A 15,197-nucleotide genomic window follows, 5' to 3' on the forward strand; every position below is an offset into this window, starting at 1 on the left:
GTCGGGAGTGAAAACAGAACCAGCCCGGCAATTACAACCACCAGCTGATCAGGGCGATGGATGGTGCCAGGCCCTGTACTTGCTAGCACATACAAGAAGTTTCTTTAGAGATCTTCCTAATCTAAATGCTGGACTCAGAACCCCAACCAAGAAAAGAGAGAAGACAAAACATGTCAACCAACCATCTCAGCTATGATGGACTATGTCAATCAGTGGATTTTTCAAAGACCTCATAGTGCTTGGAGTGGCAAGATTGACAGCGATTCATAACTGTTGAAATATCAAAACCACCTGAGCAAGAACCTCAGAGCATGCCCTACATCCGGGACCTGGGGAGGGTGGGAAACTGGGTGGGCCTTCTCCCTTAATACCCCCTTTAAACATGAAGGAAACAATATGGAAAAAAAAATCCAGACCTGACAATTTAATTGTGCCCTATCTAATCTTTGTCCTTTCTGTCTGAACTGGTCCTGAACTCAGGATATTACTTAGTAACCTCTCAAACACCCAATAATGGGTGTATGAGAACATGAAGAACCCGAGTGTCCAAGGAAGATGTAGCCATCACGGGCCACGGGAAACCACAAGCCAATCCCCTGAGGACAGCACTCTTACCCTTGAGATGTTTCATCAAGCAGAGCTGTAAAATGCTTGCTTATCAGATCAAAGCAGCAAAGAAATCTCCTATATAATCTGATTTTCACAGAGCTGTCTCTGAACAAGTATAACACATGGATTGAGTTAGCAGTCTTCTCTACCCTTGTCCTCCAGCTACCTGTTCTTTTCAGAGTTTAGAACTACAGGACTGTGCGCGCACCCAGCTCCACCCACGGCCCTGCACTGACGCCTCAGCCAAAACTCCAGGATGGCTTCTAGCAGCCCAAGCCTGCGTCCCTACAATGCTTCTTCCTGCTCCCCTGCCACCCCCCCCCCCAAAACGCCTGCCTGAGAAAGTTCAGGTTGCCTGGAAAATTGTTCTAGACAAAACTGACCTCAGGCCACTTACCTCCCCTTTCTTACAGCATTTACTAAAATGCACTTTTCAAAAACTTAAAAACAACTGTGACTATTATATCTGTGACTATTATATCTAACAACCAAGAAGTATCTTTTTCAAAAATCAGAATGCCTCTTTCAAAATAGAATCAGAAGAGATGTGGCCTCAATTACCCAGTTTTCAATGGGAGAACAGAACTTTCCCTTCGATAACTGACAGCTAGCAAATACTGCTGCTCTGATCACAGGTACATGAGTCAATTCTTGGCCGTTTTTCACTCTTCTGACTCTGCTGAGGGTCTGTTCTCTTTCTCCTTTTTTTTCTTTGTAAAATTTATTTATTTTTGTTGGAAAGTCAGAGTTACGGAGAGAGAAGAGACAGAAAGATCTTCCATTTGCTAGATTCCAAGTTACCGCAACAGCAGGAGCTGAGCTGGTATGAAGCCAGGAGCCAGGTGCTTCTTCAAGGTCTCCCACACAGACTCAGGGTCCCAAGACTTTGGGCCATCCTCGACTGCTTTCCCAGGCCCCAAACAGAGTTGGAAGGGAACTGGAGTGCTAGGACATGAACCACGCTGGGCCTGCCTGTTCTGTTTCTCTCTTTAAAATACCCAGGCATCTCTGTATAAACTGTAGTGCTGCTCAGCTTCCCCTCTACCGTCAGCAGTTATTGAATAAAAAACCTACTTAAACCACATCAACTCATGTCCAGCATGCTTTGCATCAGACATAGGCCAGGACTTTCTTCAATGTCCTATAGATCTCGCAAAAGATAATCTATGCCTCCATATACACACCCACACCCTCTTTGTGTTTCAAACAAATGGCTGCAATGCCCACACAGTTCTGTACTGTGTGCGGTTTTCAACAGTTTTATTTCAAAGCATCCTGAATCCACTTTATAGCAAAAATCCACAGTACAGCTGCTATATTTACCTAATCCCCTACCAATGCACAGTTGTCCTGAGGCTTTTATTACACAAACAATTCTGCAACAAATCAAACTGTACAAAACTTTGAGTACATTTGCTAAAAGTGAAACTGTTACATGAAAGACATGCATTTTTAAAAAATAGATACGCTCTTTTTGATAACCTGCTCTTCAAAGAAATGGCAACAATTTAATTCCAACTTTCAAGCTTAAAAGGCCTATTACTCATCCAGCCTTACAGCAGCAATGTTGCCAACAACACAAGGTATAGTTTTTACATGCCAACCAGATGTTACACATTCCTACTAAGTTTTTCAATATCCTTTGGCCAAAATTAAAGAGTCTTTTTAAGATTTATTTATTTTCATTGGAAAGGCAGATTTACAAGCGGAAGCAGAGACAGAGAGAAAGATCTGTTCACTGGTTCACTCCCCAAGTGGCCACACTGGCTAGAGCTGAACTGACTCAAACCAGGAGCCAGTAGCACCTTTCAGGTCTCCCACGTGGCTGCAGGATCCCAAAGCTTTGGGCCATCCTCTACTAGCCCAAGCAGGGATTGGGTTGGGAAGTGGAGTAGCCAGGACATGAACTGGTGCCTACATGGGATCTCGGTTCTTGCAAGAATTAAGCTATGACACTGGCCCCAATCATGTGCTTTCAAGACTATATATGTACAAAGCTATTCATTAAAGAATGATTTGTAACAGCAAGATTTTGGAAACATCCATCAATGGGAAACTGACTAAATGGACAACTGTACACACAGCAGCAGGGACCACACTGCCCCACCCTTACACTCACAGACTGAAGCACTAACCTTGGATGTGAAGGTATGTGGAGGTGGGGACTCGGGAGCCTAGTGAGTTTAGAGGATGGGTCCCCTGACTGGATTAGCACCCTTGCGGTGTGATGTGCCTCAGTGCTCTTTTTAAGTTCACACTCAAGAAACTGGAACATTCAAGTTTTTTTCTCAAAATGCAAACACTAGTTACTGAAGAAGTACAGACACAAATCATTGTAATGAGAAAATAAGTGAAGGGAGCTATGTAACACCAAGCAAAAATACAATATACCAAACAAGAATAAGTATATAATTTTCAAAAATAGCTTTCAATAGACTGGTGTTCAAAGGCTTTAAAAAAGATTACTACCACCAGCTTTTAAGACTATGCATGGAAAAAAATGATAATGACTTCCTATCTTTATAAAGCTTGCAGATTAAAAAAAAAAACAAGTCTCCATAAACATGTTTCAGATAATTATCTGCATTTCCAATCCATCTTGTTCCTGAAGGATGGCTGGATATAACAAACATGTTAGCAGCTGAAACTGGACATACCTCACACAAAAATGTAGGATTTAACTCCCCAAACCTGCTCTTCCTCCGAATTTTTCAAAATTCCCCCTTTAGATGGACTGAGGTTCATCTTTTATTTGCTTCCTTCACCATCACTCTCAACTGAATCATCACCCAGCTATCTGTCCATCCCCTCCTGGTGTCTTCCTCTGCTACTTCTTGTCCGGATCAAGGTACTGACTGCATGCTAGCTAGCTGCCTCTTATTCTCTAACCATCAAATCAAGTGTATCTCACCAAATCAAAGAAGTCTCAGTCCCCTAGCTTCAAAACAAATTTTCTCAATGCCTAGTGAAATCTACCTCAGTATTAAGTGATGATCTAGAATCCATCATTTTATCAACCACAGCATGGGCCCAGCTCGATGGCGCAGTGGTTAAGGTCCTCGCCTTGTACGCCCAGGATCCCATATGGGCGCCGGTTCTAATCCCAGCAGCCCCGCTTCCTGTCCAGCTCCCTGCTTGTGCCCTGGGAAAGCAGTCAAGGACAGCCCAAAGCGTTGCAACCCTGCACCCGCGTGGGAGACCTGAAAGAGGCTCCTGACTTCGGATTGGCTCAGCTCCAGCTGTTGCGGCCACCTGGGGAGTGAATCATCAGACGGAAGATTTTTCTGTCTCTCCTCTCTGTATATCCGCCTTTCCAATAAAAAAAAATAAAATAAATCTTAAAAAAAAAATCAACCGCAGCAGACAGTCCCTGGCACAGCTCCCAAACACCCCCACCTGCTGGAACTTACACCTTTGTATAGAACTCACTTCTAGTAGTGAGAACTGACGTGCCTTCACTTCCCTGGCTAGGTTGCAAAAGCCTTCACTTCCCTTTAGCCAGCGCTCTCCCATGCCTTCTCACTTCCTCGCTCTGAGGAAACAAGCTGCCAAGTTCAAAGATGCTCTGTGGAGACCATCTGGCCAGGCAGAAAATGAGACTGCTACTTCATGAGGAACTGATATCTCTGTCCAGTAGGCTAAAAGGAACAAATTGTGCTGAGTCTCATAAGGGAACCAGGGAGTGGCTCCTTCCCCGGAAGGGTTCAGAGTCAGCGGATCCAAGTAAACAGCACTCAGACTTTGTGAATTAAATATTATAATACACTAAAATTTGAAGTAGCACAGTAATAGATAATACCCTATCTCAGATTTCAAAAGAAATTTCAGGTAAATTAAAAAATTATATATGAAATTAACAAATACTTTTAAATGGAACCATGGGGCTGGCAAAATGTCTCACTAGGTTAGTCCTCTGCCTGCAAGCACCAATATCCCATATGAGTGCTGGTCAGTGTCCTAGCTGCTCCACTTCTGATCCAATGCCCTGATAATGGCCAGGGAAAAGCAATGGAAGATGACCCAAGTTTTTGGGTTCCTACACCCACACAGGAGACCCAGAAGAAGTACCTGGCTCTAGGCTTTAACCTGGCATAGCCCTGCCTGCTGCAGGAGTGAACCAGCAGATGGAAGATCTCTCAGTAACTCTGTCTTTCTAAACAAATAAATCAATCATTTTTTTAAAAATCTATTTTGAGGCTATAGAACAGAATGAAATAAACAAGAATATAAGAGAAAGTTGTAGCACACAAATTTTTAGCACTGGTGGGAGGAACCTTTTTTCTCCAAGGACTTTCTCAATATTTACATCAGTCACAGGCCACACAAAATTATCAACTTAAAAATCAGCCTGGGGCCTGGCGCGGTGGCGCAAGTGGTTAAAGGTCCTCGCCTTGCACGCCCGGGATCCCATATGGGCGCCGGTTCTAATCCCGACAGCCCCGTTTCCCTTCCAGCTCCCTGCCTATGGCCTGGGAAAGCAGTCGAGGACGGCCCAAAGCTTTGGGAACCTGCACCCGCGTGGGAGACCCAGAAGAGGCTCCTGGCTTCGGATCGGCATAGTATCGGCCCGTTGTGCTCACTTGGGGAGTGAATCATCGGACGGAAGATCTTCCTCTCTGTCTCTCCTCTCTGTATATCCGCCTTTCCAATGAAAAAATAATAAAAATAAATCTTTAAAAAAAAAAAAATCAGCCTGCCAGGCCCAGCGTGGTGGCCTAGTGGCTAAAGTCCTTGCCTTGAACACATCAGGATCCCGTATGGGTGCCGGTTCTGGTCCCGACAGCTCCACTTCCCACCCAGTTCCCTACCTGTGGCCTGGGAAAGCAGTCAAGGATGGCCCAAAGCCTTGGGACCCTGCACCTGCATGGGAGACATGGAGGAGGCTCCTGGACCTTGGCTTTGGGTCAGCTCAGCTCTGGCTGTTGTGGCCATTTGAGGAATGAACCAGAGGATAGAAGATCCCGCTTTCTCTCTCTGTATATCTGACTTTCCAATAAAAATAAATAAAAATCTTTTTTTTAAATGCAATTTCTTTTTAAGATTTATTGGGCCCAGCATGGTGGCCTAGGGGCTAAAGTCCTTGCCTTGAATGTGTCAGGATCCCATATGGGTGCTGGTTCTAATCCCAGCAGCCCCCACTTCATATCCAGCTCCCTGCCTGTGGCCTACGAAGATAATCAAGGATGGGCCAATGCCTTGGGAACCAACACTCATATGGGAGATCTAGAGAAAGTTCCTGGCTCCTGGTTTCTGATTGGCACAGCACTGACCATTGCAGTCACTTGGGGAGTAAATCATCGGACGGGAGATCTTCTCTGTCTCTCCTCCTCTCTGTATATCTGAGTCTTCAATAAAAATAAAATAATTTTTTTTAATTAGCCTGCTAGACATTTACTGAATTTTGAGTCCCAATCGGAAAGGCCAGCTAGACTAAAGGATTTCAGAGCCTGTTGCAGCCCACAGGCTAGACATTCTCCATCCTTGATTTAAAGGAAAAGAAAAGCCAACCAATAAAACTGAGGCATGAACAGTATAAAAAGTGAAGACATAACTGACAGACAAGGGCTGGCATGGTAGCCTAGTGGCTAAAGTCCTTGCCTTGAATGTGCCAAGATCCCATATGGGTGCCGGTTCTAATCCTGGCAGCCCCCGCTTCCCATCCAGCTCCCTGCTTGTGTCCTGGGAAAGTAGTGGAGGATGGCCCACAGCCTTGGGTCCCTGCATCCTATGGGAGACCCAGAGGAGGGTTCAGGTTCCTAGCTTTGGAGTGGCACAGCACCAAATAGCCATTGCAGTTACTTGGTGAGTCATCAGACGGAAGATCTTCCTCTCTCTCTCTCTCCCCTCCTCTCTGCGTATCTGACTTTCCAATAAAAAATAAAATAAAAATTAAAGAAAAAAAACTTGAACAGTATATATATTGAGAAATTAGTGGATTAAGGATCTAAAACCAAAAAATAAACAAACAAAAGAAACTAAAAATAGGGTCTGGAATTGTGGTACAGATTATACTGCCACTTAATTCTTACATCCCATGTAAGAATGCCAGTTTGAGTTCTGGCTTCTCTACTTCCAATCTACCTCCTGCTAATGTCCTGAGAAGGCAGCGGGAGATGACCCAAGTACCTGGGCCCTGCCACCCATGTGGCAGACCAGGATGAAGTTCATGGTTCTTGGCTTCAACCTGGTCTGTCCTTGGTTGTTGCAACTGTTAGGAGAGTGAACCCGGATGGAAGATCTCTCTCTCTCTTTCTTTTTCCTTTCTCTCTGCAACTGTGTCTTTCAAAGAGATAATAAATATTTGAAAAATTATATATAAGAACAGTCAGCAGCTTTCAGTTCTTTACTGAGATGCCCACCTATCCTGCCAGGTATATTCTCCTCAATAAATATTGCTGGTATACTTAATGCTGATCTCTGTCTCACATCTGAAATTTTCTTTTTTTAAAATTTATTTATTTCCACATGGGTCCAGGGGGCCAGGGACTGGAGCCATCCTCTTCTGCTTTGCCAGGCACATTAGGAGGAAGCTGGATTGGAAGTAGAGCAGCTGAGACTTGAACCAGATCCCATACTGGATGCTGGTGCTCTACGTGGGGGTATAATGTGCTGCACCAAAGTGCTGGTCCTGAAATTCTTTTCTTATGCCAAGACAACCTCCACCCCAGCCAAGGCTGATAGTATCATTGGCAGACTCAGCTGGGAGAGAACGAGAGCACACAAATGGCCACTCGGTTGGACCGCACAACAATAAAGGAGAATCACTAACCTTTTTCTGTAACACAGCCCAGAAACAGCATAAATTAGAGGTTCAAGAATCATGGCCAGAAAATGGGAGCTTAAATTATAATATTATTTTACAGCCAAATCTATACTACTGGGTGCAGTCAATGGACAGAAGTGCTCTTTATTAATCAAATGAATGAGGAAGTTTTACTGATGACCTCCAGAAATTCACAGGCAAGTTGCTTAAGGTGGTCACTGTGTCTGGGTGCATGTAGGAGGACATAATTCTTAGACATCATCTAAACCCATAAGAAACAGTAGCAGAACATGTCCATGACTGCATATTTCTAACTCAGGCTGCCCCTGATAGTAGAAAAAGCTTCAACACCTAGGGATAGAATCAAATACCCCCACTGTGGCTAACATCCTAGAAACTGCCTCCACTCTAATCAGAAGCAAGAAGAGTAAGGGCTAGGCATAAGAAGTTATGGAAAAATAGACGGCAGGCCCAGCTGACAGGAGCCTTCCCTAGTAATCTGCCATCAAGGCCAGGAACTCCACAACCACCACATGCTACTGATAAGGGAATATAGAGCTTTGGGCAAACAGCTTTCATAACAAAGCTAGCCCCTACGAAAGCCCTGCCCATGTAAGATTTGCAGTCTTTGCTGGCCCTACACGGAAAAGGTCCTTCACACCACCCCCCTCCCAACTTGACCATCACTATCTTTGATCTTCCATCCGATGATTCACTCCCCAAGCAGCTGCACCAGCTGGAGCTGTGCCATTCCGAAGCCAGGAGCCAGGAGCCAGGAGCTTCTTCCAGCTCTCCCAAGTAGGTGTAGGGACCCAAGGCCTTAGGTCATCCTTGACTGCTTTCCCAGGGCACAGGCAGGGAGCTGGATGGGAAGCAGGGCCACCAGGATTAGAACTGGCGCCCATATGGGATCCTGGTGTGTTCAAGACGAGAACTTTAGCTGCTAGGCTACCACGCTGGGCCAACCATCACTATTGAGGGGATGGGGCCAAAGGTTGCTGCTGAAGTGGCAGGTAGCACTGCAAATTTTCTTTTAGGTTACAGGAACTGCCTATTCTGTCCTAATCTTCTTTTTGGGCCAACTCCCTTCTCAATGACCAGAAAATGGGAGTCAATAGGGTGCCTTCCCTATGGCAATTCATGCACCCCTCTCTGCTGCTGGAAGGGATGTTCTAAACCAGTTAGGAACCAAGCTAATCTTCTCTACCCCCGAAGGCAGCCAGATTTCCACTACTGCCATTTCTCATCCCAGGCCCTGCAGAACCCCACGAGACAGAGCCTCTGACACATCTAGTCAAATTTTCAAACCCCACTTGGCTATTATTAAGCCTTAAAAGCCCCTTCTGCTGCTGGCAGAGTGACTCAATTCCCTTACCCGTAAGCACCAACAACCCATATGGGTGCCAGTTCATGTCTCAGCTGGAGCAGGGAGACCCACCCAGCTCCCTGCTCATAGCCTGGGAAAGCAGTAGAGGATGGTTCAAAGTCTTGGGACTCCTCTGTACCCGTGTGGGCGACCTGGCTTCTGGCTTCAGATCAGCTCAGCTCTGGCCATTGTCTCCATTTGGGGTGTGAGCTAATGGATAGAAGATATTTCTCTCTGTCTCTCCATCTCTCTGCAAATCCCTTTCCAATAAAAATAAATAAATCTTTAAAAAAGGGCACCTCCTGGCACAATTTGCCTTTAAATGGGTTAGCATACAGGGCATAAAGTTACACTGAATTAGGACACAAGGATTTACACATAGGTGGGCCCGTGTATATCTGAATGGGCCCTTGTAAAAGACCTGAAGGACCACCACTGAGGGAAGATGATATAAAAAGCATTCAATCTGTCCTTACCTGAGACTCCAGTTTTGGGTGTCTGACTAGCACCCTTAAATTCCTAACAGAATGTGGCCATTAGGTACCCAAGGAAAAAGACTGACACATGAGCCAGGAGGTAAACTCTTGGACTTATCCTGCCCTCTGGGAGCAGGAACTGGCCCTAGAGTGGGTACAAACTATGCAGTAAATTCTCAGTCCTATCACCTTAAGACATCTCTAGCATTTCTGGGACTAACAGGATATTGCAGATTATGGATGCCTACATGAAAGCCCCAGAGCAGGCTCTCAAGAGCAAGACAAAACAAGGACCCCCTCCCTAGGGAAAGAGAATAAACCACCACCTTCACCTAGTTAACAGATGCCAGGACTGGGGCCCCTGTGCTAGAGTTACCAAGCCCAGCTCTTCAAAAACAGGCAGGACTTAGATGTGCTAACTGCTGCCCCAAGAGGCATCTGAGCCATCCTATATGAAGAATGTTGGCTTTGGGGGCCCACATTGTGGCAAGGCAAGGTAGGCTGCTGCCTGTGATGCTAACATCCTACATGGGAACTGATTTGTGTACCAGTTGCTCTGCTTCCAGTCCAGCTCCCTCATACTCAACCCGGAAAAAGAAACAAAAAGATGGCCCAAGTGTTTGGGACCCACCACACACACAGAAGCTTCTATTCCTCAGTCCACTGGGGTCAGCAGAGAACATCTGGTACCACAGCAGAAGAAGGAGGACAGAACAAACTGGACAACTACCCCAGTCAAACAATGACAGCAAACAACTGGGCAAATGGAGACTCTAAAGTTGACTATGTCAGCTAATGGACATTGGAACAGTTTCCTCATTCTTGGATCAGTGGGATCGACAGCATTTCAGAGTTATCAAAACCATGTGGGAAACTCCTTGGAGCATGTGCCACATCGGGGACCTTGGGTTAATGTTGGGTGGCCAGTCCCCAATGTCAGTATGGCTTCTCCTGTTTTCCCTTTTTCCCCAGACACAGGAAGAAGAAACAATGACCACATCTACTTTTCCCTGATTCTTGATCTGTCCTACCCTGATCAACCATGTAAAAATAAAAAATAAGAATAATTTTTTTTAAATAATTAAAAAAAAAAAGCAGCAGCTCCCAATTCCTGCCTTTGGCCTGGCCCCAGCTCAGCCTTTGTGACCATTTGGGAAGCTGCCCATTGCATTGAATGGTTCTTTTTCTGTCTCTCCCTCCCATACCTCTTTCTGTCCCTCATTGTCTATAACTCTGCCTTTCAACTAAACAAGTAAATCCTTAAACAAGAAAAAAAAAGTATTGATTTTGGATCAAACTGAACAAAACCAGACAACTCTAAGACCAAGCCAAATAGGGCTGGAATTTTTGGCCTAACAGCATATTTCAGCTATCCCACTGGAATATATGGCCAACCCTCTTGCTCCTGCAGGTCATTCCTCCCAGACTACGTGAAGACCACAGGACACACAGCAAGAACCAACTCTACACCCAAATGCTAGCCTGAAGAAGGTGCAGAAGACACACTTTACACTAGTTCCAATTACTTCTCTTGAGGGATGACTGTGAGAAAGGATTTGTAGAAATCAGCTTATTTGGGCCCGGCACGCCCAGGATCCCATATGGGCGCCGGTTCTATCCTGGCAGCCCCACTTCCCATCCAGCTCCCTGCCTGTGGCCCGGGAAAGCAGCAGAGGACGGCCCAAAGCCTTGGGACCCTGCACCCGCGTGGGAGACCCAGAAGAGGCTCCTGGCTTCGGATCGGCATAATATCGGTCCGTTGCGCTCACTTGGGGAGTGAATCATTGGACGGAAGATCTTCCTCTCTGTCTCTCTTCTCTGTATATCTGCCTTTCCAATAAAAAAAATAATAAAAATAAATCTTTAGGAAAAAAAAAGAAATCAGCTTATTTGTGAGAGGGGCCAAAGAGCAAACATAGTAAGTTCTGGTGGTTGACTGAGGGAAGAAACTTGAATACAAGAGAATAAGCCCTGGCAGCAGCCCAGCTTTTACAATCAGAAGTCTTGCCCATATCCAATAACCTTGAAGGTGGGTCCCAGCCCTCCCTCAGCCTTGTGCCAGGGCAGGACTATTTAGTTCAGGAACACTGTGCTGATAAAACCTCAGGAGAAATTTCATGAAACTTCATGCCCAGAAAGCACTGTCCACTGTCCCCTCCAACACAGAATCCCATAAGAAGAGGGGCAGGGAAGGAGACACAGTGGACCCATATGCATTAAATACTCTAGTCCGAAGACACACCAGGCTCTCGGTTCTTTCCTGGTGTCACCTGACTTGTCAAGTATATTCCCTTCATTAACCTTTGCAAGCTTGATGACTTCTAAAAAAATTTTAAATAAAATAAAAACATTCATTGTTCCTTGGTGAAAACAGAGCCCACCGCTATGGTAGGGAGATAAACTAGAGGTAAGGAAAGCAGGCAGTGAGTGTAAATCACTCTGAGGAGGAAAGAATTTGGTTGTTTTTGCTAGGGTTGTTGCTTTGTTTTTAAGGTCAACAGACCTCAGGGAAGCAGCAAGTAAGAGTGTTTAATCAGGGTGCTAGAGGACAAGGAAAGTGGATGAAATTGAGAGCTGGCTGCAAGAATCAGCCTGGAATAGTAACATTAGCCACATCAAAATCTAAACACAAGCCACTGTGCAAGTGCTGTAATGCCTTATTTATCTTCATCCTCGGGGTAGAGCCTGCATAAGTGAATTTTCCAGACACTTACGCATGTTTTAATGCTATTTTATTTGAAATTATTCCCCATTGATTATGCCTACTTAGACAGAATGTGCTCTCCTGTCGGACTTAAGGTCACTGTGACCATGTTACTGCGCCGAGAAGCAACGCAGCTAAGACTGCATGCTAATTTTTCAAATCTTCATTTAACGTCCTACTTTGTCGGTTGCCATTTCCTCTGTCATTCTTCTCCTAATAGCCTTTTTCATTTGTGCTTCCAGCAGATTCGGGTTTAAAAATTATGTAACTATTAAGTAATACCATAAACAAGAGTCACCATGGTTCCAAATTAAACGACAGCTTTCCAATTTAACTGAGACGGGCTTGCAAAGTGTTAAGGGGATCAGACCCCCTATCTTGTGGAATTCTACTTTCCCTTGCTTCCTTAAGTTATGCATCCAAATATCAGCTGCCAAGCAGCTGATAATCTGAAAGGGTTGGTCTTCAACCACACACATAAGCGAAAGGATCGCACTGATTCTCAGAGTGAGCCTAGGACCTTCGGTCACCGTGATGCACCCTCCTCTCCTAGTTTTAACCTTCCACACTGTTTCTCTTCTCTGTGGTAACACAGTTAATGCGATTTCCACACAGACAAGCACTACTCGGGACAAATGATCAGCTTCCTCCACAACCTGGGCTTCAACTCTGCCCAAATTTCACACAGTTACCTCAGCATTCATCCTTTCGGTTCCAATACCACGGAATGCCCTGATTTCATTCATTCTTAAAACTCCAGATGTTATTTCCCTCCCCATACAGACACATACACTTGCCTTGCTCCTCCAGGACTTGTCATGCTGTGCCTTACTTTTTTCATTCTTTTTCATTAAAAAAAAGTTAACACAAAATGTGCCTTCCACTCAGCCTGGCCCACTCAAACGGGGGACATCCCCAGGATCTGCCCACCTTGCCCTCTGTAGTCCATTCATGTCCATTCACCTCCCCTTCTGAGAATCGTGATTTGACCACTCCACCAACTGACAAACAGGGTGTGAGACCCTCAAAGTGGGTGGGCTCTGTGTACAGTTCCCGTTCTGGGGGGGGTGGAGGGGTGGGATCCTGTGAGAGAAGGCAGGCTGGTAAACAAGGACCCACGAGCACCAACAGGAGTTGAGAATGAAATCCGAGAGCCGCATTCACTCCGGCTGTGGAGTGGGGAAGTTGAGGGCTGTGGCATGTCATTTTCTGTATTGCCCTCCCGCCCCTCAAACGCCCTCCAGAAATACCTGTTGAAGAGACCAACGACAAGGAATCCACTCTCGCTCCTGCAAAGGGAGTCCACAGCTCCCAAGGACGAGAACTAATGGGAAGTTGGCAGGCAGGTGCTCCTGCAGCCCCTGGGGGAGCAGGGTTCCCCACCCCCCCCCTTACCTGTATTGCCAGCCTTTTGCGCTGCCACCACCACGGCCACTGCTGCTACTGCTGCTGCTGCTGAGGCCGCCGCCCCCACAGCTGCTGTTGCTGCTGTTCTTGTTCGGGATCACGGCGGTGGTCAGGCCCTCCAGCTTGCCTTCGCTCTCCGAGACTTTCAGGGTCGACACGGGCTCACCGCCCTGCATCTTAATTCCGAAGTCCATCTGCCCTTGTTGAGTGCAAGAGAACAACTCTGCTCTTTTGTGTGTGTGTGCGCGTGTGATCTGAATGGGATCCCAGTTACTAGATCAGTCGGCGCTTGGAAGCCGGGAACGTCGGAAGGTCCAAGAAAGATTACGCATTCCCACTCAAGTTGAACTTTCCAGAGGGAAGACAGCTATCCTTTAAATCTGCAGGCCAAAAAAAAAAAAAAAAAAGGAAAAGAAGAAAGAAAAAATCACCCAGCGACAGGGCTTGGAAGCATCTTCAGAGAGGCAGGCGTGCAGGGAGGTCGCTGGCTGGCCAGCCAAGGGGGCTGGGCTCAGGGCGGTGGACCACCGACAGGGCAGCCGTGGCCTGACCTCCGGGCTGAGGGACGGACCCGCCGCGCGGCCGCTTCTCGTGCGGCCGGTCCTCAGCGTGGCCCGGTCAGCCCACTGGGCGCCCGGCGCCGCAGCCCCCGCGGCTGAGCCGGCAGGAGGGTCGAGCACGGAGGCCGCCGGGGGCGGGAAGCCGGCTTCTAGAGCGGTCTCTTCTGGGGCCAGAGGCGTGTTGCTCGCGGCGGCTTCCTCCAACGCCCCTGGCCCGGGCCCCGACCCCTCGATAGGGTTCCCAAGAATGGACCTCGTCGTGGCCCTCGTTCCAGCCCCAATTACGATCGCCAGACTCCCGGCCACCGCCCCACCCACAGCCCCACAGCGGGTGACCCACCCGCCAGCTCTCTCCCCGCCTTCCCTTCCGGACTGGTGTGACCTCACTTCCGCTGGAGCCGAAGCACCTGGCACCATCTTGGATTAAGGCAACTCAACCCTGAAGGGGGCGGAGCTTCCTGGGGTGAGCGGCGACCAGAGGCTTATGGGTAAGAAAGGGAGAGGAAGGGCGAGGCAGAAGAACCAAAAAGGGGGTTCAGATAGAAGAGACAAGCAGGGACCCCAGTACTGCCTGAGGAGGGAATGTGAGCCCTTCAATTGGAGGACCAAGTCCACGTATTTTAGTAAGACAGGCTTGAAAAATAAAAAAGTAAAAAAACCTCAAGACCAAGAAGACGTTCCTTTTAGTCGTTTTGGGTAAAAAATAAATTAACATAACATTGAAGTAAGGCAAGTCAGTATAAAGTCTGAAAAAGAAGCTGTCCTGGAAATTGGCATCCTCAGAATCTGCTATGTACTAATCCTGTCCCCAGAGAAATCTTTCACCCTCTTCGGATCTTAGTTGCATCAGTAGAATTAGAATGGTTATCCAGCAGATTTCTAAAGTTCCTTCTAATTGCAATTCTAGTTTCCACCAATGTCACTTGTGACCTATATGTGTACAATATTCTAGGGCAGATGCAAAACAAAATTGTGGAATAGAAACAGGCATATAGTTAAGGCTCAGAAGAAAATAAAATGAGGTGATAAAGAACATCAATGAGATGAGATGGAGAACCTGCTTTAGAACAATCAAGGAAACCCAGCTATAACTATGGAGATGAAGTTGGAACTGAGAAATGTGGATGGGGAGTACCGAGGTATGAGCTCTGGCTCTTTTTTTTTTTTTTAAGAGTTATTTATTTGTTTTTATTCTTTTTTTAAAGATTTATTTATTTAATTACAAAGTCAGATATACAGAGAGGAGGAGAGAAGGGAAAATCTTCCCTTCGATGATTCACTCCCCAAGTGAACCACAACGGCTGGTGCTGCC

The 15,197-nt window shown here is 46.4% G+C and overlaps 1 protein-coding gene and 1 long non-coding RNA gene across 2 annotated transcripts in view; both read right to left on the reverse strand.

Moving 5' to 3' along the window:
• Positions 1–14,215, reverse strand: part of LOC121167255 (oxysterol-binding protein-related protein 11) — a 65,990-nt gene extending 51,775 nt beyond the window's left edge. The window contains exon 1 of the mRNA XM_040996678.1: positions 13,314–14,215. Coding sequence (XP_040852612.1) covers positions 13,314–13,519 — 206 coding nt within the window. The 5' untranslated portion in view covers positions 13,520–14,215. The remainder of the gene's footprint in view (positions 1–13,313) is intronic.
• Positions 9,250–9,937, reverse strand: LOC121167256. Its single transcript, XR_005885572.1, has 2 exons — positions 9,896–9,937; positions 9,250–9,768 (listed from the first exon to the last, which is right to left on the reverse strand). It is a non-coding gene; the product is annotated as an uncharacterized LOC121167256 (long non-coding RNA).
• Positions 14,216–15,197: the final 982 nt, after the last annotated feature.

This window comes from Ochotona curzoniae, unplaced genomic scaffold (assembly GCF_017591425.1).
Source record: "Ochotona curzoniae isolate NIBS_2020 unplaced genomic scaffold, NIBS_Ocur_1.0 patch356, whole genome shotgun sequence".
Classification (NCBI taxonomy): domain Eukaryota; kingdom Metazoa; phylum Chordata; class Mammalia; order Lagomorpha; family Ochotonidae; genus Ochotona; species Ochotona curzoniae.